The sequence below is a fragment of the Magnolia sinica genome, chromosome 3, assembly GCF_029962835.1.
Source record: "Magnolia sinica isolate HGM2019 chromosome 3, MsV1, whole genome shotgun sequence".
Classification (NCBI taxonomy): Eukaryota; Viridiplantae; Streptophyta; class Magnoliopsida; order Magnoliales; family Magnoliaceae; genus Magnolia; species Magnolia sinica.
In genome coordinates, this window is record NC_080575.1 from 30,494,853 (window position 1) to 30,520,469 (window position 25,617).

Below are 25,617 nucleotides of genomic sequence, written 5' to 3' on the forward strand. Positions count from 1 at the left end.
TTCGGACCAGGTTTGCTGTCCAGTGCAATGGTCACCATTGACACCCTTCTGAACGACCCCGATTTGTGGAGTCCACAGATATGTAATTGGTCACAAATTTTGTGTGATGATATTAGACTTGATAGAGCATGTATGTACCGAATTTGGGGTCAATTTGATTTGTCTAACCCCTTCACCCAATTAATGCAATTTGGACTAGGTTTGCTGTCCAGCCCATAAATGTGGGGCTAACCTTGATGATGTGTTGTATATCTAGGTTGTTTAGATGGACAACCTGTCCCTCAATGATGTAGATCCAGAGGGTGGACCGCACAACAGAAAATAGTGGGGATCAAGTGCCTACCATTGAAAACATCTGGGCCCACCTTGATGCATGGATTTTATTCACACTGTCCATCCTTTTTCCCACATCATTGTCGGGCTTAGGCCCAAATGTGAGGCAGGTTCAAGTCTCAATGGTAGGTATTTGTGCCATGTTGTGCTTGCATATTTAGATTGTGCCATGTCGTGCTTGCATACCATCCAAAAAGACTCTACAAATATTCCATATTTAAATTGTGCCATGTTGTGCTTGCATACTATCCAGAACAAGAAAAAAAAATCACTATCGACACCGGATTCGGAATTTGGAAAGTTGGAGAGCCTGTTCGTCGAGTTCGGAGTTTGAAAAAAGGATGGACGATGTGAATAAAATCCATGCATCAAGGTGGGCCCATATGTTTTCAATGGTAGACACTTAATCCCCATAGTTTTCTGTTGTGCGTTCCATCCTCTGGATCTGCATCATTGTGGGCTAGGTTGTCCAGATGTATAACACATCATGAAGATGGGCTCCACAAATCTGGCCCGTTCAAAAGTGTGTCAGTGCTGACCACTACATTGGATAACAAACTAGGCCCGAATTGCATAAATCGGATGAAGGGGTTAGAATGGATTGACCCCCAATTTGGTACATACATGCTTTAGTATGTCTATTATGATCATGCAAAATTTGGGACCAATTACATATTTGTGGACCCACAAATCTGGGCCGTTCAAAAGGGTGTCCTGCTGACCATTGCACTGGACAAAAAACCTAGTCCGAATTGCATAAATCGGATAAAAGGGTTAGACAAATCGGATTGACTCCAAATTTGTTACATACATGTTCTATCAAGTATAATATCATTATACAAAATTTGTGACCAATTACATATCTGTGGACCCCACAAATCTGTGCTGTTCAGAAGGGTGTTAGTGTCGACTACTGCATTGGATAACAAACTTGGTCCAAATTGTATAAATTAGATGAAGGGGTTAAAACAAATCGGATTGACCTCAAATTTGGTACGTACATGCTTTATCAAATCTAATATCATCACACAAAATTTGCGATCAATTACATATTTGTGGATCCCACAAATCTGGGTAGAAGGGTGTCAGTGCTGACCACTGCACTTGACAGATTTGATATATGACACATTCGTTAAGACGGGCCCCTCCTTGAATAGATTTCAATGGTGGGTCCATTCCTATTTTTTTCCTTAAGGGGTGGCCCACTTAGGTGTGGTTTTTGAGCCACCAAAACACCACCGTATTTGCATGGTGAGGCCCATTTCAATGCACATACAAAAAAAGAAGACGATCAAGAAGGACCCACTTGAGACTTTGGATGGCTTGGCCCCCTTGGATTCCTCCTCTAAGATGATGGCCCACCTAGAGGGCACCAACTCCACTTCCTATCAAGATCAATGTCCCAGGGGGCTGGGGTTGTATAGGTTTTGTTTTTCTTTTGTTTTGCTTCCTTTGTTGTGTTGTTGGTTTTCTTCTTTTCTCTTTATAAAATTTCACCTTTCAAAAAGAAAAACATGGATACGGTGATGTTGACTGCAATTATGCCTCAGATGATTCTAAAGGCACCAGTGGGTATTTTACTCTTTGTGGTGATGGTATTTCATAGAAAGTACAAGGAACAAACAATTACAGATCAGTCTATTATGAAATATGAGTTGATGGCATAAAAAACAGCTGATCCTGCTTAGGAGAACTCAAATGTGCAATTGAAGAGGTAACAACCTTGATGGCTGATGCCTTTGCTGCCGTCAAATTTTCTTTATTAGCTAAGTGAGCGCTGTCCATTTATTTATAGAATGTAACATTCTGAACTGCAAAAAAGGAGTATTGTATATGACCAAGTGTCCTGCTGGAGAATTGATCAGTTTGGCATGACATCTTGGGTTTCATGTTTGCTTAAATATGAGTATGTTTTACATGCACCTTATCACAATTTCATGAATCATTACTTGATGAAAATATGTATGATTGTTCTGTTCATCTTTCAAAAAGTAAAAAGTATGATTGTTCTGTAATAATAGCATGAATTAGGTTCAGCCCTAAGCTATTGAAAAATCGCTGAACACTTCACCATTCTCATTGTTGTTCTGTGTGTGACTTGCCCTTTTGGTTGTGGAATGGCATGGTGGTAGCGTTGGTTGGTTGAAAATGCTTTTGTTTCATGTGCTTGTATTTTTTCTCAGGTGGAAGAATTCAGGAGCAAAGGTTGTGAACCCTACGCATATGGGTGGGACAAGACCCATACAGCTAATCAGCTCCAAGATCTGTATAGACATTTGGGAAATGGTGAAGAGTCAAATAGTGAGGAGGATTTGGTTTCAGTAGCCGGGAGAATTGTTGCCCGCAGAGTGTTTGGTAAACTTGCTTTCTTGACATTAAGGGATAACTCAGGAACAATTCAGGTTTGTTTATCACTTCATTAGAATCTTTCCTTTATTCAACTTCCGATTGGATAAAAATGCCAACTTCTTGGAAATTTTGTTGCTGCATCATGTATCTTTCCATATGTTTTTTTTTTTAAAAAATAAATGTATTGCGATTAAAATGTTATACTCACTGGAGCCAACTCCAATAGCTGGGACAAGGCTATGTTGATGATGTTTTCTGGAACGCATGTATGTATCTTGTTATGCTAAGATACTCTACTATAAGTATTCACATTCACCCCCTAATGTATTCGTGTATAAAGGTTTTGACACGCAAGTGGAGGAGATGCAGGAGGCGGTGGAGAAGATGCAGGAGTAGATGAAGGACAAGCAACAAGAGGAGGAGAAAGCAGAACAAGATGCAAAAGGTGATGGATTGGGATTCAGGGGAAGAAGTGGAAGGAGAGGCGAAAAGAGGAGCAGGCGGTGAAGCAACAAGAGGAAGACACAGAAGATGGGAAATGAGATGGAGGGGAAGGAGGAGGAGAAGCAACAAAAACATACTAAGAGAAAGAAGGGAAAGCAGCAAGAGAAGTAGAAGGAGAAAGAGAAAGAAGGAGAAGAAGCAGAACGAGAAGGAGAAGGGAAATAAAAAAAATAAGAAAAAACAACAGAATATTGTAGAATCCTAATATGCATTTTTATATTTCTCGGAGCAGAGAAAGTATCCATAGAAATGTAAAATATCCAAATTCAAAAAATGAGAAATACTGCAGATAGTACAAAACTAATTGAATTTGAGACTTTGGGTTGGTCTTAGTGAAATCATGGTATAAAAAAGGTTACTTAACGGCTGTTATGGAAAAAAAGGGCCTATAATGGTTGTTATGTTACGGTTTCGTTATTTATTTATTTATTTATTTTTTTTATTTTTAAAAGATAAAATTTGGCCAATATCAGCACGTATCATATTGGTAATGATGGTGGCCATTAGTAATGGCCACCGTTACCGTTATTGAATACCTTGGTAGCAGTTGTCAGAGCAATAGTAGGGTTTAGATTGGGAGCTGTTGTGAAATTCAAAAGCAGGAGTGAAGATTCTGCAACTAAGATCACAACCATGATGAGATGAGCTGAGGTTGGATACAAGACATTTGAAGGATTTCAACGCAGCTATGGATGAGGCATGATTAGCATGCATGTATATTTTGTATATTTAAAAACTACAAACTTTTTATGTTAGTATCCAATAGGTGTCATAGGCATGGGATTCAACTCTGGCAAAGGAGCTATGTCTCCATGAGGATTGGTGGTTACACTACTTGGAATGGACATATTAGGGCTTTATGAGTGAAGCAATGGTGGAAATTTGTGATTCACAGGACATAAATTTGATTATTGGGGGCTTAACATGCAATCATGATGTGGTCTTCTATTCTGGGTTGGAGGTGAACTCTTGTTTGCTGGGTTTAGTGGGCCATCTATGATTCCTTTGATGATATTGTAATTTGTGCTTGTAGATGCAAACTGGCATGATTCTCATCAAATATTTGTTGAGGAGTTTATCTTTTTAATCTTGTTCTCTTATGTATGTGGTGGATAAGTTCATCAGGGTAGAGGAATATATTTCCAGGGAAAGATATTCTAGTTGGGCAGCTATATTTCATTTTTCAGAACACTAGGATTTTATGCCAATTGTGAATTCCCTCGAAATGGTGAGATTTTCGCAACATTTGTTCCAATGGACACCATTGCCATGTTGGCTCCACAATTGACCACTCCTAAAAGAGAGAGGAGCGTACCTTCTGACAGGCCCACAAGTTTACCTAATTCATGGTAGTTTTTGCGGCTGTCTCATAAAAATGGTTGGGAGTTCGGACAGATGGTATGATTGTGGTGTCCTTTTTGTAGTTTCCAGGCACAATAGACCTGTTAGCTATAGTTTCATGGTAAGGTTCCTGAGATTTTTTTTTTTCTTTTCTAGAACACTTTATATATGTGAGGCTTTGGGAATGTCGATAACGCTGCCCATGGTGTGCCATGATCAATTTGGAAAACTGTTGGGTCCACAAGGTAGCTCCCATGTTTACTGCACGTGTGTTTGAGTCCAGAAAAGGAACCGTTTTCAGTTTTAGGATGTTAGTAATTTTTTAATAATCTTTCTTTAAATATGGGCATCTCAACAATACCGCACTATAGTACCGTGCTATATTAGTGATTTATAGTTGCTATATTAACACTGTAGTATTAGGCAGTGTTCGAAATATCGGTATCTTGCAATGTTTTAAATATCACTATCGCATAATGTATCGCACCCTTGGGATACGGATACATATCGGTTATCGCATGGGATATATCGGTTGTATCGCGTAATGTATCGTTGTCGTTGGGAAACATGGGAACATTGGGAAATTGGTCGAATTTTTCATGGAAACTTCAAGGATTGTTGAAAAAGACATTAATACATACTTAGAAATCAAAACATCAAAAAAAGTACACATAATAGGGGTTTCCTTTGTATGGGGTCCTAATACATGCACTGTCCAACTGAACTGATGCAAGTATATTTAAAGTCTATTCATATAATTTATAAACGTAAGAAGCCACGTATGGAAACACAAGCAATACATTCAAAAGCAAAAGAAGAATCACTAGATCAGGTTACATACATGTTTGATTTTTGTTTGGATACAAAGATTGCAAGCAACTAATTTGCGAGAAATTGAGAAATTTCGATTTTTCTCAATTTTCCACTACTTGCCCCATCTCGCCCAAATCTCTAAATCGGAGATCCAAATCCATGATTTTTCATGGAAAACATGAAGAGTCATAGATCTGTAACCATTTGACACCGATTTAATGTGATTTATAGCAAAAAAAGGATCAAAAATCGAAAATGCTCATTGGATCGAATATGTGGGATATATCGGCACTACTTGTGCATTTCGTATTGCACAAGTGGGATACAAGATATATCGTGGGATATAGCAACCAATATCGTCAATATTTAAAACACCGGTATCGTGCTATGTATTGCACCCTTGGGATACAGATATGTATCGATTATCTCGCGGGATATATTGTTTGTATCGGGTAATTTATCGCACTTTTAGGGAAACATTGGGAAAATTGTAGAAATTTTCAATGAAACTTTAAGGATTGTTAAAAAATACATTCATACCCACTTTTAAATCATAACATCTCGAAAAAGAAGTGCACATAATAGGTTTCCTTTGTAGAGGGTCCTACGCTATGCACTGGCTGAATGAAGTAATGCAGCTATGTTCAAATTGAATGCATACCATTTATAAATATATCAAGACATGTATGAAAACACAATTAATTCATTAAAAGCAAAAAAAAGAAGTAAAAATTTTAAAACATACCCAACAGGTTGGATGACAAATAAACATTATGGACCCCATGAAGTTTTAATGGTGGGGATTCAATCACTATTGTTTCCTGTGTTGGGATCCAACTAAGATTTGGATATGCTTCATTTTTGGAATCATATCCTAAAATAAGCTTTCAAAATGGATGGACGGTGTGGATGCAAGGCACATACATAACAGTGGGCCCCACACTTGGGAAACTACCAGGGATCCACCCAAACAGCGCCCGAACTAGCGGGCATGAATTGCACACTACCCCACCATAACCTAGCTAGAGATGGATGGTCCTGGGAGGGCCTCTGTGGGGCCCATTGTGATGTTCGCATTTTATCCACTCTGTCCATCCATTTTGACTGATCATTTTAGGGCATGAGCCCAAAATTGAGGTAGATCAAAATCTTGAGTGGGCCACCACCACATGAAGCAGTGGTGACAATGATGCGCACCATTGAAACCTTCCTAGGGCCCACCGTGATGTTTATTTTCCATCCAACCTGTTAATGAGGTCATACAGACCTGGATGAAGGAAAAACATAAATATTAGCTTGATCCAAAACTTATGTGGCCCCCATCAAGTTTTCAATGGTAAGCGTTCCATCCCCACTGTTTCTTGTGGTGTGGTCTACTTAAGCCTTAGGTCTTCCTTCTTGTTGTGATCATGCAGTAAAATGATCTATCAAAGTGGATGGACGACGTTGATAAAACACATACACAAGGTGGGACCCACAGAGCCCCTGTCAGGACCGTCAATCTCTAGCTAGGTCCTGGTAGTACCCAATCCGGCCTTGGAACCAACGATCTGGGGATCACCCAAACTATGCATGGAACTGGTGCTGTGGGTGGGACCCTGATTGTGGGCCCCACCATGATGTATGTGTTGTATCCACACCGTCCATCTATTTGGAGAGATCTTTTTTTGGCATGGGCCAAAGAATGAGGCCGATTCAATGCTCAAGTGGGGACAGTGATGCCCACCGTTGAAACTTGAAACTATTTCTTGGGGTGCCCACTATGATGTTTATTTGAGATCCAACCTGTTCATAAGTTTAGATGGCTATGGATGAAGGGAAAGAACAAGTATCAGCTTGATTGAAAACTTCTATGGCTCCTAAGAAGCTTTTAATGGTAGGCATTCAGTTCCTGCTGTTTTCTGCGGTGGGGGTCCACTTGAGCTTTGAATTTGCCTCATTCTTTGTCCCACGAATTAAAATGATCTCTTCAGTGGATGGATGGCATGGATATACAATAAATACATCTAGTTGGGCCCCACCGTCTTTGGTGCAGCCAAGTCACACCAAATCCACTCTCCCTTAAACTTAAGGGGCGCAGATTGGGTGTTACCCGGTCATACAACTTAGTGAGTTTTACCCTTACTATAGGGCCCACCTTGATGATATGCTGTATTTCTACTCCGTCCATTCGTTTTTCCAACCCATTTTAGAATGTGACCCCAAACATTAAGCACATCCAAATTGCAAGTGGACCACACCACATGAAATAGTGATGATTGAACATTCACCATTAAAAAGGGACCCAAGGCCCACTTTAAGCAGATCCGTAGTGTTTATTTGTCATCCAACACGTTGATAGGGTCAAACTAGAACTGGATGAAGGGAAAATACAAAGATTATCTTGACCCAAAACTTTTGTGCCCTACAAAATGCTTTTAATGGTCATTCACCACTTTTTCTAGTGGCGTGGTCCACCCCGAGATTTGGATTTGCTTAAGTTTTGGGATAATGTCATTAAATGATCTGAAAAAATGGATGGACAGCGTGGATATGAAACACATTCATCAAGATGTGCCCCACACGGTAAGGGTAGCACCCACTAAGCTGTTACATGCGTAACAACTAATCCACTCCCTAATAAGAGAGAGAGAGAGAGAGAGAGAGAGAGAGAGAGAGAGAGAGAGAGAGACTCTTCTCCGTTAAAGACGACTAACCCAACCCAAATTCTCGTCGGAAATCTTAACACAAAATTTCTGAAAATCTTTCCCAAATTCCTTTTTTTTTTTTTTTGGCAAATCCTAGCCCAAATCCCCTTGTTCCTTGTCGGAAATTTGATTTCCTTCCAAAACAAAAAAAAGGGGTTTTAGGATTTTTCTTATATGATCTGAAGATGTTGCCCGCGAACCACCAAATCTAGTTGAAATCTACTCCCTCAAGTAGATCGAACAAGTAAGAATTTTTTTTTTTCTTTATATTTTTTGAATTTATGGACGGGATGCAGATGTGATGTTACTGGACGTTGCCGTGTGCCTATTTTATCGACATCATGGGGCTATATATCGTTGATATCAGATATATCTCGCAATGTTTTGCGATGTATTGCACGATATGCAGAAGTTTGGCAAAATTTTCAGTATATATATATATATGGTATTTCTAGGGGTTTCGTATCGCTGACTGCTGATACCGTTATTATTGGACGATATATCGGCCGATATTATCGATATTACGAACACTGGTATTAGGAAAGTTAGGAAAGTATTAGTCCAACAAAAGTTTGAGTTTAGAGTACTTTTTACCCAAGTAGATATTTTCTTTTGAGACGGTTGTCTATAAAAAACTCTGCATGTACAAAAAGCATGTGTTCTTTTAGAGCACAATTTTAGTTAATAAGATTTCTTATTTTTTGGAACCTTTGATTGTTTAATTCGAGGTGCAATGCTCCTTTTCCTAGATTTGCGACTTCTCTAGTCTAGTGACGGGACTCTAGTAGAGCTCTCTCTCCTGTCTCTCTTCTATTTAATCCTCTACCACTTCCTTTTATTTTCCTTTTCCCTATACTCTTTTCCTCTGTTTGGATAGGTTTCTGTTATAGGTGGTTGATTTTTTAAGGAGAGATTTTCTGGTGAGATTATGATTAAGATGATGGAAAATATCCTAGGATGCAAGATGAGAGATCAATTGCACATTAATTTCAGCAATCAACATGTAAAATCAAGCATATCCACATAATAGATTCAAAAATTCAGATTTATAACACAAAGATCCTAGGTTATCACATACGCGGTGCATGAAAATATGAAATAACTCAAGAGTGGCCCACTTGGAAGTAGGGACTTCTAATCTAGCGCGGGTAGTGAAACAACCACCTGGATAAACAAAGATGTAAGCAAAATTCTGGTTTGGGAAAAGTTTCACAATTTTTTTTTAAAAAAAATATTTTCATTAGGGTTTTGTATTCATGGATGGAGATTTAGGAATGATTTTTTTAGAGATTTAAAGGATCTAGGGATTAGGGAGGTTCGAAGGAAAATCCAAGAGGGAAAACTCCAAACCGGAGCCCACAGGTGGCTAGGTAAAGGAGAAGAAAGAGAGGGAGGATTGAGTGGGGTTTTGATGGGTTTAGAAGGTTGCAATGGAAGGGGAAAGAGGAAGACGAGAAGAAGAATACTTTTTGAAGAAGAGAAAGCGGAATGATGTACCTTAGGGAATCCACCACCAAACAAGCTTCTACCCTTCCACAATTCAATTGGAAGGGAGGGTTTCTCACAAACCCTAAAACATAAGGAAGAAAATTCCTTCACACAAGAGAGCTTCTTTCCTTTTTCTTTCTTCTCAATAACACTTTCCTGTCTTTTATAATTAAAAATTCGGAGTAATTACAACTATACCACTCACTTAAGTGAAATGACCCAAATAAGAAAACTAAAACATTTATTATCAATCTGAAGACCATCAAATAAATCGTAAAAATAACAAAAACATAAAGAAAGCAAGATCAGAGTCCAAGAGGCCTAGATTTGGAAGATCCGGTGGCCCGATGTCTTGATCGACAAGATCCAACGGTCGGATTGACTCGAAATAAAAATCCTATGACTAAAATGGTCTCCGAAGTAGCCCACTTGCATCATCCCAAAGTGGGGTCTTCTTGATGCACGTCCAATGCATGTGGGGTTTTCAAAATGGCCCAGCGGCTCCCATCTGGAACTCGTATCCCATCCACAAAGAAAGCTGTACTGATGTGGGTGGTTGTCTTCGTCTCTGGTACACCCGAGTAGGTCCTCTAATGTCCCCATCAATTCTCCCCGGCTGAGAAGAATTTGCCACCGGCAAAATAAAGCTGTGATAACGCTCGAGGAGGTTAGGATCAATGCGTTGGAACTCTACCTCTGTAATCCAAGTGTTATCTGACTCCGGCCTATTCTTCCACTTCATGAGGTATTTTTGATATCCTCCATGGCGGGTAGAAACCGCTTGGTGGTTCAGAACATCCTCGATCTCTTCTTTTGAACCAAGTAGTGATGGAAGAGAAGGCAATGGGTGGGAAGTAAAGTCTGGTAAATGCCATGGGTTGGGGATGGGGTTAGGAATACCATCACCTGAAATGGAAGAATTGTTTGTAGGAGGGCTAGAAGATGGATGTCTGGGTCCATCACAAGACACAAGGTCCACGTTGAATGTTGCGCTAATGCCCATGTCAGATGGAAGATCCACCACATACACATTATGGCCCACTCTTGTCAAAAATTTATATGGACCTGCACTACGGGCATGCAATTTCCTCACGGTTCCCTTTGGGAATCATTCGGGCCTAATGTGAACCATGACGTAGTCGCCCACCTGAAACTTCTTAAACCTATGGTGCGAATTTGCAGAGATTTTATAATGTTGATTAGTAGCACTAAATATTAATGCCCTTCTTGATCTCTCTATGCAAATCATGAATATGCGGTGCAAATGCGTTTGCGGACTCAGATGGCCTATGTGAAATGGACACGAGTATAAGATCTATAGGTGTTTTAGGTTTGTACCCAAATACTATCGCAAATGGACTCATTCCTGTGGACCAATTGATGGAATGGTTGTATGCAAACTCGGCTATGGGCAAAACCGCACCCTGGGTCTTAATATGGTCTCCCACCAGACATTGTAGCAGATTCCCTAAGCTTCGATTGACAACCTTCGTTTGACCATCAGTTTGAGGATGGTATGTCGAAGAGAATTGTAACTTAGTCCCCATCATGTGCCATAGAGTTTTGCAAAAATAACTCATAAACCACATATCTCGATCTGACACAATGGTCTTCAGCAAACCATGCAGACGAAGTATCTCCCCAAAGAATATCTTTGTCATGTTAGTGGCATCAAACGTTTTAGAACATGGGAGAAAGTGAGTCATTTTCGAAAAATGGTCCGCAACTACAAAGATGGAATTGTGCTTTTTAATCGTTTTGGGGAGCCCAAGCACGAAATCCATGCTAATATCAACCCATGGAGCGTGGGGGACTGGCAAATGTGTATATAAATCGATGTTTTGCTTCCTCTGCTTTGTCAGCTGACAAGTCCTATTTTGCGCTATAATGTTAGCTACGTCTCACTTGAGACTTGGCCAATAAAAGTGCTCCTCTACAAGGGCAATAGTCTTCTCACGCTCAAAATGATCAACTATCCCTCCAGCATGAAGCTCTTAGACAAGAAAGTCACGAAGGGACGTATAGGGTATACACAATCTACCACCTCTAAACAAAAACTCATTGACCATGACAAACTCACTACTACCCCTAGACTGACCATCTAACAATGATACATACACCCCTCCAAAATCTGGGCAACTAGGATAATTTTCCTTTAAACGCTTAAACCCAGTGACTTTGACCCTCATGGAGTAGAGTAATGCAATCCTGCGACTCAATGCATCGAAAGGTTTATTCTTAACCTCAACCTTGTGCTTCAACACAAAAGTGTACTCTTGGAGAAATTGGACCCACTTAGCATGCCTCAGGTTCAACTTATTTTGTGAGTTGAGATAGTGCAAAGCCTCATGGTCAGGAAATAAGACGAGCTCTTGTGATAATAGATAATGTCGCCAATGGCGCAAGAACTGTACTACCGCACAGAATTCCTTGTCATAGGTAGAATGTTTTTGTTTCGCTTCATTTAGTTTTTTGCTAAAGAAAGTGACAAGGTGCCCTTCTTGACTAAGCACTCCACCTATACCTACACTAGACGCATCACAAACGACCTCAAAAGCCTTGGAAAAATCTGGAAGTCTCATGATAGGAGCTTCATTCATCTCGACCTTAATCTCCTTGAACGCCTTAGAGGCTGCTTCAGTCCATTGGAACTCCTATTTTTTAATGCAATCGATAATGAGAACCATGATGGAACTAAACCCTCTAATGAATTGTCTATAAAAGGTGGCTAAGCTGTGGAAGCTATGCACCTGATGAGAGAGAGAGAGAGAGAGAGAGAGAGAGAGAGAGAGAGAGAGAGAGAGAGAGAGATGCTTAGGGTGTATTGAAACCCCAACCCTCTACTCATGGTTTGCCATAACGGCCATTATGGGGCCATCTCGTAAAGGTGGCAACCGTTACACATTACGGGGTTGTAATGGCCGCATTGACCGTTATGGAAAAAAATGACCTATTAACGGGCGTAACGACTGTTATCGAAAAAATGACCCATAACTGCCTTTATGGTCCCAGTAACGGCTGTAACAGTCCGTTATGGGGTAGATGTAGGTTTTTCTGTTTATATCAATATATATTCACTAAAAAAGGAGGCCGTAAAGGTAACGACGGTGGCCGTTACAACTACTGTACTGTTACGGAATACCTTGCCTCTTTTCGTATAGGCCTTATTACATGGACTTGTGAATGGGCCCTATGGGCTTTATTTAACTATCAACCATTCAACATCCCCCCTCAAGCTAGAGCATCCTAATGAGGCCCAACTTGGAACAAGGGCTAACATGATCAAACCTAAGAAAGAAAGAAATTCTTCTCTAACATTAACGATATGTGAATTATATGGCTATTGCATGAATGGGTGATGCCAAAACCTGTGGAGGGCCTGCTATGCGCTTGGTACGGGGGAGGAGTTGGCAAATCCAGGAAAGCTATTTGGAGATTGGTGATTATGATTGTGTTTTGGGTTGTATGGGGTGCTAGGAATGGGTGTGAGGGTATAGTTGAGGTTATTATAAAAGCAAAGGTCTTGTTATGGGTTGGGCTGTCTATGTAAAGGCTGCTTCGGCTGGTCCTCCTGTTTTTGTTTGGGCTGTATTCTTCTTTTGCTTTTTGTGTGCTTTCTAATGAAGTTGCTATTCTCTCTCTCTCTCTCTCTCTCTCTCTCTCTCTCTCTCAAAAAAGAAAAAAAGAAAAAAAAGGCTATCACATGATAGACAAAGGGACGTGTTGTGCTCATTGGTATTTCTGGCAGTAGCTACCGTTCATGAACCTCCTTCGCTTTCTTGCCCTTCAGGATGAGCGTGTTAGATGGGCTAGGATTTAGTATTAGGTGGGACCTGTTCAAGCTGTTTCGTATCCGTTATGATACGCCCATAAAGGCTGATACGTATAGGTAATGGCCATAACCGTTACACGATACGGGGGTGAAAAGGGGTAGTTAGTTTTTTGAGACTGTATTAGCCGTTACGGTGGCAGTAAAGCCCGTTACAGGGCATAATGACCGTTACTCCCGTAATGGTTGAAAAATGATCACTATTTTTTTTCCTATTTAAATTCATTTTTCTCATCTTTTTCACTTTTCTCATTCCAAAAACTCTCCTATATCATTTTACAATATATTTGGACCACTCTTACTATAGCTTTTAAGATTAAAACTGTGGATTGAAGTGATTTGAGTGAATAGAGTCTTTAAGGGTTTTTTTTTTTTTCAAAAAATTGAAAAAGCAGTATTTATGCCTTTTTCTGAATTCTAGTTCTAATGCTTGATTTTGACGTGTAAAAATTAGAGACATAATCATGTTAAACAATTCACTAGATAGTCCGATACAACACTCTCACCAAAGAGTGGACCGTTACACTAACATAAATATATTTAAAACAAAAATTGAATACATATTTGAAATATTTACATTATTCTTGAGTTTAGATATTTTTTCAAAAATTTTCGGGCAAAAGAAAATTTTCAACCATTACGGCGGTCGTAACGGTCATTATGCCCTGTATCGGTAATGGTGGTGACCGTTATGGCCACCATTATCGATATGGAATACCTTGGACCTGTTGGCATGTGAATAATTTCAATTTGAGCCTCTATAATGGCCAGGACCAAACTCTGGTTAAAACAAGAAGGTTGATGTCTGGTTGGCAGCCGATGGTAAAACTTTTGCCAATTTACCAATTAAAAGTTGACTCCAAATTGCTGGTAGAAAGATTCATGATGATGAAGAAACGTATCCATGCACAAGAGCAAAACAACCACATTAACAAGTAACAGATACAGTGATGGGGACATCACGCGCACACGTGCACGCACGCCGCCCCTACGCACGTACGGAAGGAGAGGGAGGGCCCCACCGTCGATCTGGCTAGATGACGACGTCCAGGGAGGGCCTCCTAGTTAGAAGACGGAGTTTTGGTTCATTAGAGTGGGCCCGATAATCAAGTAAAGCCCATCATGAGATCTCATGATCGGGGCCCACTAGTCGGATTGATTTCATATTTTAGGTTTTGATTATTTATGTTATTTAGAACATCATGAATGCTTTAGATTTCTTTGATTAGTTTTTATTTTGGTTTACTTCATCGCCAAGTAATAGGTTGCGCACATGGCGCGAGTTTTGGGGTATAGGGTTTTCCCTATAAATAGGCACCCCTTGTAGTTTTTTTGATTCATTGAAGTTTAATAAAAAATCCAGTGTGTTTTTCTGCTCTCTGAGTTATTAATGCAGGGGCATTTTCATACTGGGCTCGAGTGGAGTAGCCCGTGAGATGCGGGGGCACACTCGAGGTGGGTGACCCATGTGATTTGGGGCTCACGGGGGAGATCTTGTGTTCGAGACTCCTCACCAGGGGTAATTAATGTGCATTTCATATCGGGCTCGAGTGGGGTAGCTCGTGGGATGCAGGGATACGCTCGGGGTGGGCAGCTCATGTGATTTGGGGCCCACGAAGGGGGTTCGGTAGAGGTCCTAACCCATGCGATGTGGGGCCTGGGCTATGAGATAAAGGGATTAATTCGTCATACTCTAACAGTTCGAGCTTTTAGAGTAAGTGGCTAATTGTCCTGCATCATACTGTGCTTCTGTTTGCACATTCTCATGCACTTTAATCAGTTTTTTTTTTTTTTCTCTCTCTTAGTTTCTGTGTTTCCTGATCTATTTGTTTGGCTTGTGTTTTTACCTCTCACTTCAGACTTTTTGGATTTGAATTTGTGTAAGATGGTTAAGAAGTTCTCTCAAGGCTCATCCAGCCTTAACAATTGAATAGTTGGCTGGTATTGTTTCTTTGAAATCTTGACTTTTTGCATATTTGAATTTCTCCAATATGGTTAAAATCTTTCTTAAGTTGTCAAGCATATAGACACACACACACACACACACACACACACACACACACACATTATAGAGACAGAGGCAATCATGCAAGCACGCACCCACCTACATACACACATGCACACAGACACAGACACACACACACGCACACATCCACACCTCCACACATACACACACCCATACACAATCCATGCACACACACATTGATATCCATCACATTGGTGAACTATGTTATTGTTCACTTGGATGATGTATTCGTCCATCTAGACTGTCCAATAACAAACCATTTCATCACAAAAGTGATTGTCTAAATTAGATGATTGATGGAGGGTCAGATTTTCTTCTTGGGATCTTGTTCTTAAGGAGTTTCTGGTAATAGAAAGTTCAATTTTATGGGGGAGCGGAAGGGTTTTCTATCAGGGGTCGGTTTCCTCTTTGGGTGTTACGTTTTAATAAAATCCTTAATTGATGAAAAATATATAGTTGGCTCTTGGGATAAGGATAGAGTTCTGCAAACTTTTGACCAATGGAGTTATCGTGGGCCTTTGTTGACCCTCCAAAACATGGGTTTTTGATCCAACAGTTGGGATAATCCAGATCCTGTGTATTTTTTGGGTTATGATCCATTCAAGAGGTGGTCTGTCAACTGGATGCTCCGGATTCAATATTCATCTACCCTTTGATGAATGATGTTACACTGCCAAAGGAATGCTGTGTGCATGTGCTCGTTGAGCCAGATCATTCAACCTATGTCATACCTCTTGGACAGGCCATTGTCCAAAAACAGCATCAGTGTGATAATCCTAGTTGTTAAATCTTTAGAAGTTTTTTATGGGCTGTTAATAACAACCAAAAATAATTAGGCAACTGATTGGGAGGTTAGGATCATTTGCTTGGTTTGACTTTGTGGCGGCTATATCCTTATCCAAGGAGTGTCCTATCTACTGAACGGTCTAGATGGGCTCTCATGTGAACTGATTGTTACCATGAACATAACATAGTTCATCAACATGGTGGCATTAGTAAAATCCTTTCAAATGTATTTTTCCATTCAAGTAGATTTTTGAGCATGGGATATAATTATGTATTTCTGGTTCTTCTAGCTCTACTGTGAAAAGGAGAGGCTTCAACAAGATCAATTTGAGCAGTTGAAGACACTCATTGATATTGGCGATATACTAGGTGCAAGTGGCTCGATAAAGAGGACGGAGAAAGGTGATTCTTGGAATAGGCTCTTCTCTAAATTCAACCACTTATCTGATTACACTTTGATTCCTCCAACTCCAGTGGAATATCTTATGCTTAATACCAACTTTGCAGCCATCATCTACTTCTTTCTAATGGTCCTCCCTTTTCTTGTTGCAAAGAGCGTGCAGGCTGTGACTATATGTTATGTATTACTGTTTGTTTTTCATTGGTCTTATTATTGGGTATGCACAACCAAGCATACTATTTTACTTGCAAATATTTTAATGTGAACTTGTTAAATGTTTCTTACTTTCTTTTGGAGATTCTTTGCTTAAACTATGAGCATGGATTGACCTTCTGGATTAATCATTTCATGCATCATCTTTTCCCAGGGGAACTTTCTGTTTATGTCAAGTTCTTTGAAATCCTTACAAAAGCCCTCCTTCCATTACCTGATAAATATCATGGACTAACCGATGTGGATAAGCGTTATCGTCAACGGTGAGTTCCTTTTCCTTGCTCAGATCTTTTTTTTTTTTTGGGAATTACAGTCCATCCAGTTATTCATAAATTTCGTATCCATGAGATGCTCAAATGGTTTCTAATTTTTCATCAGGAATGGAATTGGTTTGTTTGGGCCTCTGACTGGAAGCCTATTATGAGGCCATGTTCCGCATACGTGTTGACTTTGGATTACCATTGGTCTGTCATTCATCTATTTTTTTAAAAGTGTGTGGCCCACCTGGTGACCAGATCGGCATGCTTTTGAGACAGGGCAATCTATTTAGTCAGGGCCATCTGATGAGGGGGCTTGTATCTTGTGAACATGTGCCATGCTGCTGCATGTGAGAGGTGTGTGCACTAAGTTCACGAGTTCACTTGGGATATCGTGTTTTAAGGTTTTAACGAATGGATGGACTTTTCTCAACCTAGTAGAAATGTTGTTCTGTGTGGCAGGGTAAAGCTTACTCTCATGGAAAAGAGAGATGGAAAGTGATTTTTGAAGGACAAAATCATTCCCAAATGGAAGAAACAACATTTCTGCAGAAATGGGATTCCTGCTGGTTTCCTTTCCATGAAGCCAAACAGCCCCTTAAAGAATGGTGGACTATTCCTCCAAATAAGGGTTGATGCCCTATCCTTAGACTAGGCCCAATCATAATAATTTCCCCATTGACTATTTAAAGTAAAATAATTAAAACCAAATCTCCCTTGGACGCCGAAGCATGCAGTCACCATTTAATTCCTTTATTCTACTTGCGTCCTGAAAGAGATCTCTTCGTTGATCTTCCAATCTAGTAACGATATCGACAATTAGTCTTCCTATGCATTTTCATATCTACATTACAAGCGCATCCTCCAACTTCCATTGTATGCATTGTTCAAATATTGTTATCGTTACATGTATCAGAGGCCTAGATACAGAAGCCTGTATCGATATCACCAATAATATTGTAGATACCAGGGAATGAATCAATGTCTGAGGGAAACATTGGGAAGTGTCAGGAAAAAGGAGGAAATTCTCAGTGAAACTTCAGGAGATGTTCAAACACACACGATTACACATTTAGGACTCAAAATATCACAAAAAACAACTATCCCTGATAGGTTCCCTTTGTATAGCGGGTCCAAGCTATGAGCTGCTGTACAAAAACATTAATTAATAAATATGATTTTAATGCACTAATTTTTAAGAAATAATACAATAATTCATAGCATATAACACACTAATTTACAACATCCCTAGCAAGAGATATCCCAATTTTTTTTAAAGAATGCTTTTTTTTTTTTTTTTTCGTTTCATATATATATATATATATATTGGAATTTTGCGGGTATTAACATTGCTGCAGTCTATATTATCAATAATATCGGGGCTATTATCACATGTATCGATGATACACTGTATTTATTTCAATTGGCTGTCAGCAATATCTCATGATATCGAAAAATGTTGGGCAATATTATCGATAATACTGACTGATAAAGTGTATGTTTATTATTATTATTATTATTATTTTATTTTTAAAATTAATAATTATATTACACCATGTATCTGTATCACTGACCCTGGAATACATATAATGCCAGTTCATATTATTGATAATGTTGGCGGTACTAGGAACACTGTGATATGTTCTGATTGACTCTTCCCCTGATGTGGTTGAGAGTCACCTTCTGCTCACCTCAAGGTTGCAGGAACTCGACATCTCAAATGCTCCATTTAACATTTGATTCTGATTTGATTCTTGTCTCTTTCATTGCTTTGGCCCTGGTGTTATTTGCAAACGTTTACCTGAGTTCAGTCCTTTCTTTCAGCATGGACTTCATGGACTTCAAGGAATTATTTGGATCCTTGGTCAGATCCACATCCAATCCATCGATTTCCAAGATCCAGCAGTCAGATTTACACAGCGTTCCAGATATTGGTGATGATATCAATATTACCGCAGAAATTATCAGTATTGCTGGCCGCACGATACTGAAACACCCATAAATTGTGTCTTTTCCAGGTATCGGTGATATATTGTCAATATGTCAATTCCATTTTGTACTGCTCCATGGGCCGGAACACCTAAAGTAAGAGAAAAAAAAGATTTTTTTTTTTAAAATAAATCTTTTTGCATGGATTTCATTACAAATCCATGTCTATGCATGATTCTCATGTATTGACATGGATTTGAACGGAAATTCGAAAAATTTGAGAGTCAAATTGGGGGGAAATTGGGGAAATCCAAAATTTCCTATTTTCTTGCCTCAATTAACTGAGGGTCCAATTTCTGGTATGATGATGAGAGTTGGCTGATCTATCGATTCAAGCAGACCTTTCGATTTTTGGATTTTTATAATTATTTAAAAATTTTAAAACTAAAAAAGTTGTTTAATTTGTAAAAAATGATATCAACTTATTATTTTTAGATTTCTGTTTAGTTTTATTTTTCTTTTTTAATGGTTGTATGTTGATGATCGATTGGGTACATATCTTGATGGAACTCTATTTATTTAAAAAAAATTTAAAAGTAAAAACCGTTTATTTAAAAAAAAATATTTTTCCATTTCAAAAATTATTTTTCCTATGAATGCATGCTTGTATCATGAAATGCATTTATGTATGTGCGCATAGATGGATGGATTGATGGGTCATGCATGTATGCATGCATGGATGGATAGATGTGTATGTATATATGTATGTATGTATGGATTCTGGATGGATGGTTGGATAGATGGATGGATGGATTAGGTGTGTTTGTATCGATGTATCCATAGATGGATGGATGTTTGTGTGCATGTGTGCATGGATGTATGTATGTATGAGTGTATGTATGCATGGATGTACTAATGTATGTATGCATATATAGATGGATGGATAGACATTTATGTATGCATGCATGTTTGCGTGCATGCTTGGATGGATGGATGGATCATGTATGTGTGTATTATGTATGTATGCACGGATGGATGGATGCATGTTTGTATGCACAGATGGATGGATATATTAGTGTATCTATGCATGTATGGATGGATAGATGTATTAACGTATGGATGGATGGATAGATCATGTATGTGTGTGTATCTATGCATGGATGGATGTATGGTTAGACATGTATGTATGCATGGATGGATGGATGGTTAGGCATGTATGTATGCATGGATGGATGGATGGATGGATCATGCATGTGTGTTTGTATGTATGGATGGATGGCTGTCTTTGTTATTGTTTGGTACCGGCAGTTGTATGATATAAACTCAGTTTGGTTGCTATTGCACTGATTTTTTATGACAAACATGCTCTGGGCCCTTATTCCAATGTTTCATTCAGTCAATGTCGATATATGTTTTTGGATCCCTGGTCAGTGATACATGTAATGATACCGATACCATGAACACTGGATCTACACTAGAATTTTATCCCTAGACCACGTATTATCTGATTTGAGTTGTACGGAGGATTTAAAATTGGTTGCTCATAGCTGCCCAACCATTTATAAAACGCACAAACTATATTATGGCCTTCCTGTTTTCCTCTTATGAAACTAGTTGTTAACACAACAACATGCTCATCTCGTGATTTTTGCATTTCCTGACTAGTAGTGAGTTTTGCATATGGCAAGGATCATGTTTGAGGCATCCTCTAAATACTTAGGTTTTGGGATACAAATACGACAAGGATTGTTTACTTGCAACTTTTGAGTATAATCATGATAAAATGTTCCTTTGCAATTCCAGAAGTCGGGCTTGCAATCCAATTGGTGTCATCTACTCAAAAGTTGGGCTTATTGGGCGGATAGGTAAAGGAGTGAATCAGGAAGTTTTATTGGTCGCCGACGAGAGGCAGTGAATCAGGAAGTTCCTGGTTTTCCTGGGGCCTCCCTTTGTTTTCCCAGGAGTTATCTGTTATATCTTTTTTTACTCAAACTTTTAAATAACTAGGTCTAGTACTTGATACCTTGGGACATTTATATTAAAAGTTTTGGGGGAAGGTTGATCTGTTATCTGTTCATCTGAGTATAGTTTGGTCCTCCAGTCATTTTTAAGGATACTGGTATCATAGGTTAACATTGTCTTGCATTTGCAATGCTATTAAACTGAAAGCATATATGTTGAGCATAGCCCTCCTAATTAGTTGCAAAAGGATATCTGCTGGTACTTGAGCCAACTCCCACCGATTCATTTCTGGATATCACTATAAGGCTTGGGTGATGATGATATCAGCATTCTCTAGTTTTTTTGGCTAGATTTGAGCAAAATTTCTGTGGCTTTCTAGGTTTATTTCCATGCTATCTTTCTTTCTTTCTTTTTCTTTTTCTTTTTTTTCTTTTAACCTTTTTAGATAACCTCATGTTTACTCTCTATTTGATTTCAGGTACATAGATATGATTGCGAATCCTGAGGTAGCTGATGTATTCCGGATAAGAGCCAAGGTACTTGTGTAATTGTTTTTGTTCTTATTATGACCATCTTCGCTTTTAATTGTTTAGCCATCAAAATCTCTAGTAGCTGCCTTGGTTTGGTTAAAGTTTACTTGGCCCAAGCTTAATTTCATGATCCTTCGAACCAAATGCCGCTCCTCATGCTTCAGACTCATGCTCCTGCTTCTACTTCCTAGTTGTTTATACTTGCTAACATTTCGAAACAGACACTTCCTTCCTTTGCACTCTGTTATATTATATATGGGCCTGCAATGAGCCCCTGGTTTGGCCTTTGAGCCTATTAATTTTATGTTATATATTAGGTTTTTTCTTGTTTCCAATTTTGCCCTTTTACTTGGGGATATTTTATATATTTTGCATATTTTGTCCTATAAACACACAGGTTGGACGTCTAACCCTATTGGTCTTTCCTTTCTTTCAAAGCTTTTCTACTTTACATGGTATCAAAGTTTGGGGATTGTTCCTAGGGTTTCTTTCTTTGTTCCTTCCTCTCTTGATCTTTCTCCTTCAAAGAGTATTTGTTTTTCCTTTCTTCTTCTTTTATACATATATTTCATCTTGTTTTGAGGGTTGTGGGTGTTTTTTACCCACTGATCTGATTTGATTCGAGAGGGGGAGATCCGCGGTTGGAGATTTTTGAAGGTTTTTGAGATTTGTGGAGTTCAAATTCCTACTGAAGTTTTCTTTGAGGCTTGAAACTTGCGGCTTTTTTTCTTTGGAGATCCAAGAGAAGATTTTGTTGGACAATCTTCTTCAATCAAGATTCTGATTTTTTTTAAAAAAGTTGTTTGTTAGAAGCTGTTTGCAGTTGCGCTTTTTTGTTGGAAGTTTGTGTTTGCTGGACTTTTTGGGCAGTTTTTTTCTTCCAGAATTTCTGAAATCTGTTTGCAATGATAAGTTTTGGATGTTGATTGTTGTTTGGACAAATTTTATTGTCCAGATTTATTGAAATCTATGCACAGAAATCCTTATCTTTCAGATTTGTAGGTCCAGCCGTGAGATCTTCCCTCTCTCTTCTTGGTTTTTCGTGAATTGGGATTTGAATTATATTTTGAACTTTGTTTTGATTCATATTGTGTGGATTCAATATGGCCTCTTTGTCAAGGTCTGTGACAGTTGATTCAGTCAATTCTAAGATGGAGAAATCTATTGTTCATTTTGAAAATCCTAGGTTGCAGATTACAACCCATAAACTGAAGTCCAGTAATTATCTTAAATGGTCGAAAGCAGTTGAGATGTTTATTAGAAGAAAACAGAAATTAGGTTATATAGATGACACTATACCGGAACCTGCTATGTTAGATCCTTCTTATGGAGATTGTAAATCAAATAACCTGGTCATCATGTCCAGACTTCTGAATTCTATGGAGTCAGAAGTTATAAAGGTGATGCAGGATGGATAGCCTAAACTATAATGATGCGAATGAATTAATAAAAGGGATTATTAGAGTAAATCAAAATATAAAATATTGCCAATCTATCACAAATCTAAAGAAATCAAGTAGTCAACTATGCTCAAATTCAAGGCTGCATACAATCCCATAGATTGATCTTTAGATTATCGGTTGGAAATGACCCAATGGAAGGTAAAACTTCCATCTAGCATAGGATTCGATCTACATCTGAGGATTCACTTGCGCTTTGTTAGGGTTAGAAAGAATTAGGGTTTTGAGATTTAAGGTTTACAAAATTTTGGAGATTAGGGTTTGGAATTCTATGTTCTAGGGTTAGGGTTTTTAGGTTTTAGGTTTAGGGTTATGGGGTTTTAAAGGAGAATGATCAATGACAAAAAACAGGGAAAGAAAGGGGGAATGGGACTGGCTGCACAGATGACCGTACGGTCGTACGGATCGGGGTGGGGGGTAGGGTGGTCCGTGTGGTTGTACGGTTGGGTAGAGTTTATGTCTAGAGGGCTTTGGGGATGGTGGGGATGAGATTTGGGAGGAAACAAAAGAAAAAGAAAGAAAATAAAGGGAGGGAAGAAGAGGAGAAACGAATACCTTGAAGAGAAGAAAAAAGAGAGAAGATACTAATAAGCACTCAATGGCTCACAGGAGGCTTTTTCTTTGCTCAAAGCAACAAGAAGAAAATTTTATTTTTCAATGTCTTACTAGGGCTTCACACGCCCAACTTTTTAATAGTCTTTTTGGGGTGTTTTTACAAAAATAACCTTACTGCATATAAAATGTCTAAAACACCCTTATTTCAACTAAATTATAAAATAAACCAAAATACCCAAAATAAATAAGGAAAATAACTAAACTATGGTGTACAAATGGCTTCATCATGTCCAATGGGTCCCTGACGAAGATGATCCACGGTCATGATCCAATGGTCCACGTGCGAAATCCAACCGTCCAACACTCCCAACTAAGCAACCCACACGCATTTTCCTAGTGTAGGGTCTTCAAAGATGCACGATCATGCATGTGGGGTCTTCAACGGGGCTAAGAATGTGAATTGGGCCCACTAGGCTCCATGTAATGATCACCTAGCCATAAGGAAACTGGGGCAACTCCTCCTCGAATAAACTCTAAAAGGTGTTCGGATGTCCTCATCAACACTCCTCTGCTGAGAAGAGTTCACCTCTGGTGAAATAAAACTACGACAACGTTCTACGAGATCCAAGTCTAGTTTCTGAAGCTTGGTCTTTGTAATCCATGTACTGTCTGACTGTGGCATGTTCTTCCACTTGACGAGATATTTCTGGAAACCTCCATATCCGGTAGAAACCACTTGTTCATCCAAAATACCTTCCATCTCTTTTCTTTTGGAAGGTATGGATGGTAAATGAGGTAAATGTTGGGAAGATTGGTCTGGCAAGAGCCACGGGTCATGGGGCAGGACGGAAGTACCACCATCTGGGCCAATGTGAGGGTTGAAAGAAAGGTTAGTGGGTGGAGTTACTGGACCCTTAAAAGACACAAGATCTTCTACATTGAATATAAAACTAATTCCTATGTTAGGTGGTAGATCTACAACATACACATTGGAACCTAATCTTTTCAATATTCTATAAGGTCTCGCACTATGGGCTTGTAATTTCTTCAGGGCCCCTTGCGGAAACTGTTCTTACCTTATTCAAACAGTCACATAATCTCCTATCTTAAATTCTTTAAACGTGTGATGAGAGTCGGAAAATATTTTGTACTTTTCATTGCTCACATTAATCCATTTCTTAATTTCAACATGCAAGTCATTAATATGTTGTGCAAATGCATCTGCGGACTCTGAAGGTTTATTGGAAACTGACATGGGAATGGGATCTATAGGCTTCTAAGGCTTGTAACCATGCACTACCTCAAAAGGACTCATGCCTATCGACCTATTGACCGAACTATTATATGCAAACTCTGCGACTGGTAAAACTGAATCCCGAGTCTTAACATGGTCACCCACAGGACATCGTAACGGGTTACCAAGCTTTGATTGATCCATTTTGTTTGACCGTCAGTTTTGAGGATGGTAAGCCGACGAGAATTGAAGTCTTGTACCCGTCATGTGCCAAACTGTTTTCCAAAAATAATTCATGAATCTCACATCTCTATCATACACAATGGTCTTTGGCAAACAATGCAAGCAAACCACCTCTCCAAAGAAAAGCTTGGTAATGTTGAAGGCATCAAATGTTTTGGAACATGGGAGAAAATGGGCCATTTCTGAAAAATGGTCCACCACCACAAAGATGGAATCCTGCTTTCTAATTGTCTTGGGTAGCCCATGCATGAAATCCATACTAATATCTTGCCATGGAGTGTGTGACACTGGCAAAGGCATATATAATATGGTGTTTTGCCTTTTTGTGCATTGTCAACTGACAAGTCTTACATTGCCCGATGATTTTGGTCACGTCTCACTTGCGGCAGGGCCAATAAAACCTATCCTCGACAAGGGCAATAGTCTTGTCTCTACCGAAATGACCGGCTACTCCGTCATGAAGCTCTTAAATTAGAAAATCCTAAAGGGAGGTGCATGGAATGCAGAGTCTGTCGCCTTCTAATAAAAACTCATTGACTAGGACAAACCCACTATCACTCCTTGATTGGTCGTCCAAAAGTGATGTGTACACTTTTCCAAAATTTGGGCACGCAGAATAGTCTCATTTCAATTGTTCTAACCTAGTGACTTCCAGGCTCATGGATGGGAGTAACGCCA

The 25,617-nt window shown here is 39.1% G+C and overlaps 1 protein-coding gene across 4 annotated transcripts in view; it reads left to right on the forward strand.

The window, feature by feature from the left end:
• The window catches only part of LOC131239771 (lysine--tRNA ligase, chloroplastic/mitochondrial), a 128,017-nt gene that overhangs the window by 11,197 nt on the left and 91,203 nt on the right, over window positions 1-25,617 (forward strand). For all 4 annotated transcript variants that reach the window (XR_009168376.1, XM_058237636.1, XM_058237635.1 and 1 more), the window contains exons 2-5: window positions 2,517-2,735; window positions 16,447-16,558; window positions 16,924-17,032; window positions 21,396-21,453. Coding sequence is in view for 3 of the 4 variants with exons in the window: in XM_058237636.1 (XP_058093619.1) it covers window positions 2,517-2,735; window positions 16,447-16,558; window positions 16,924-17,032; window positions 21,396-21,453 (498 nt within the window). In the remaining variant the exon portion in view is untranslated. The remainder of the gene's footprint in view (window positions 1-2,516; window positions 2,736-16,446; window positions 16,559-16,923; window positions 17,033-21,395; window positions 21,454-25,617) is intronic.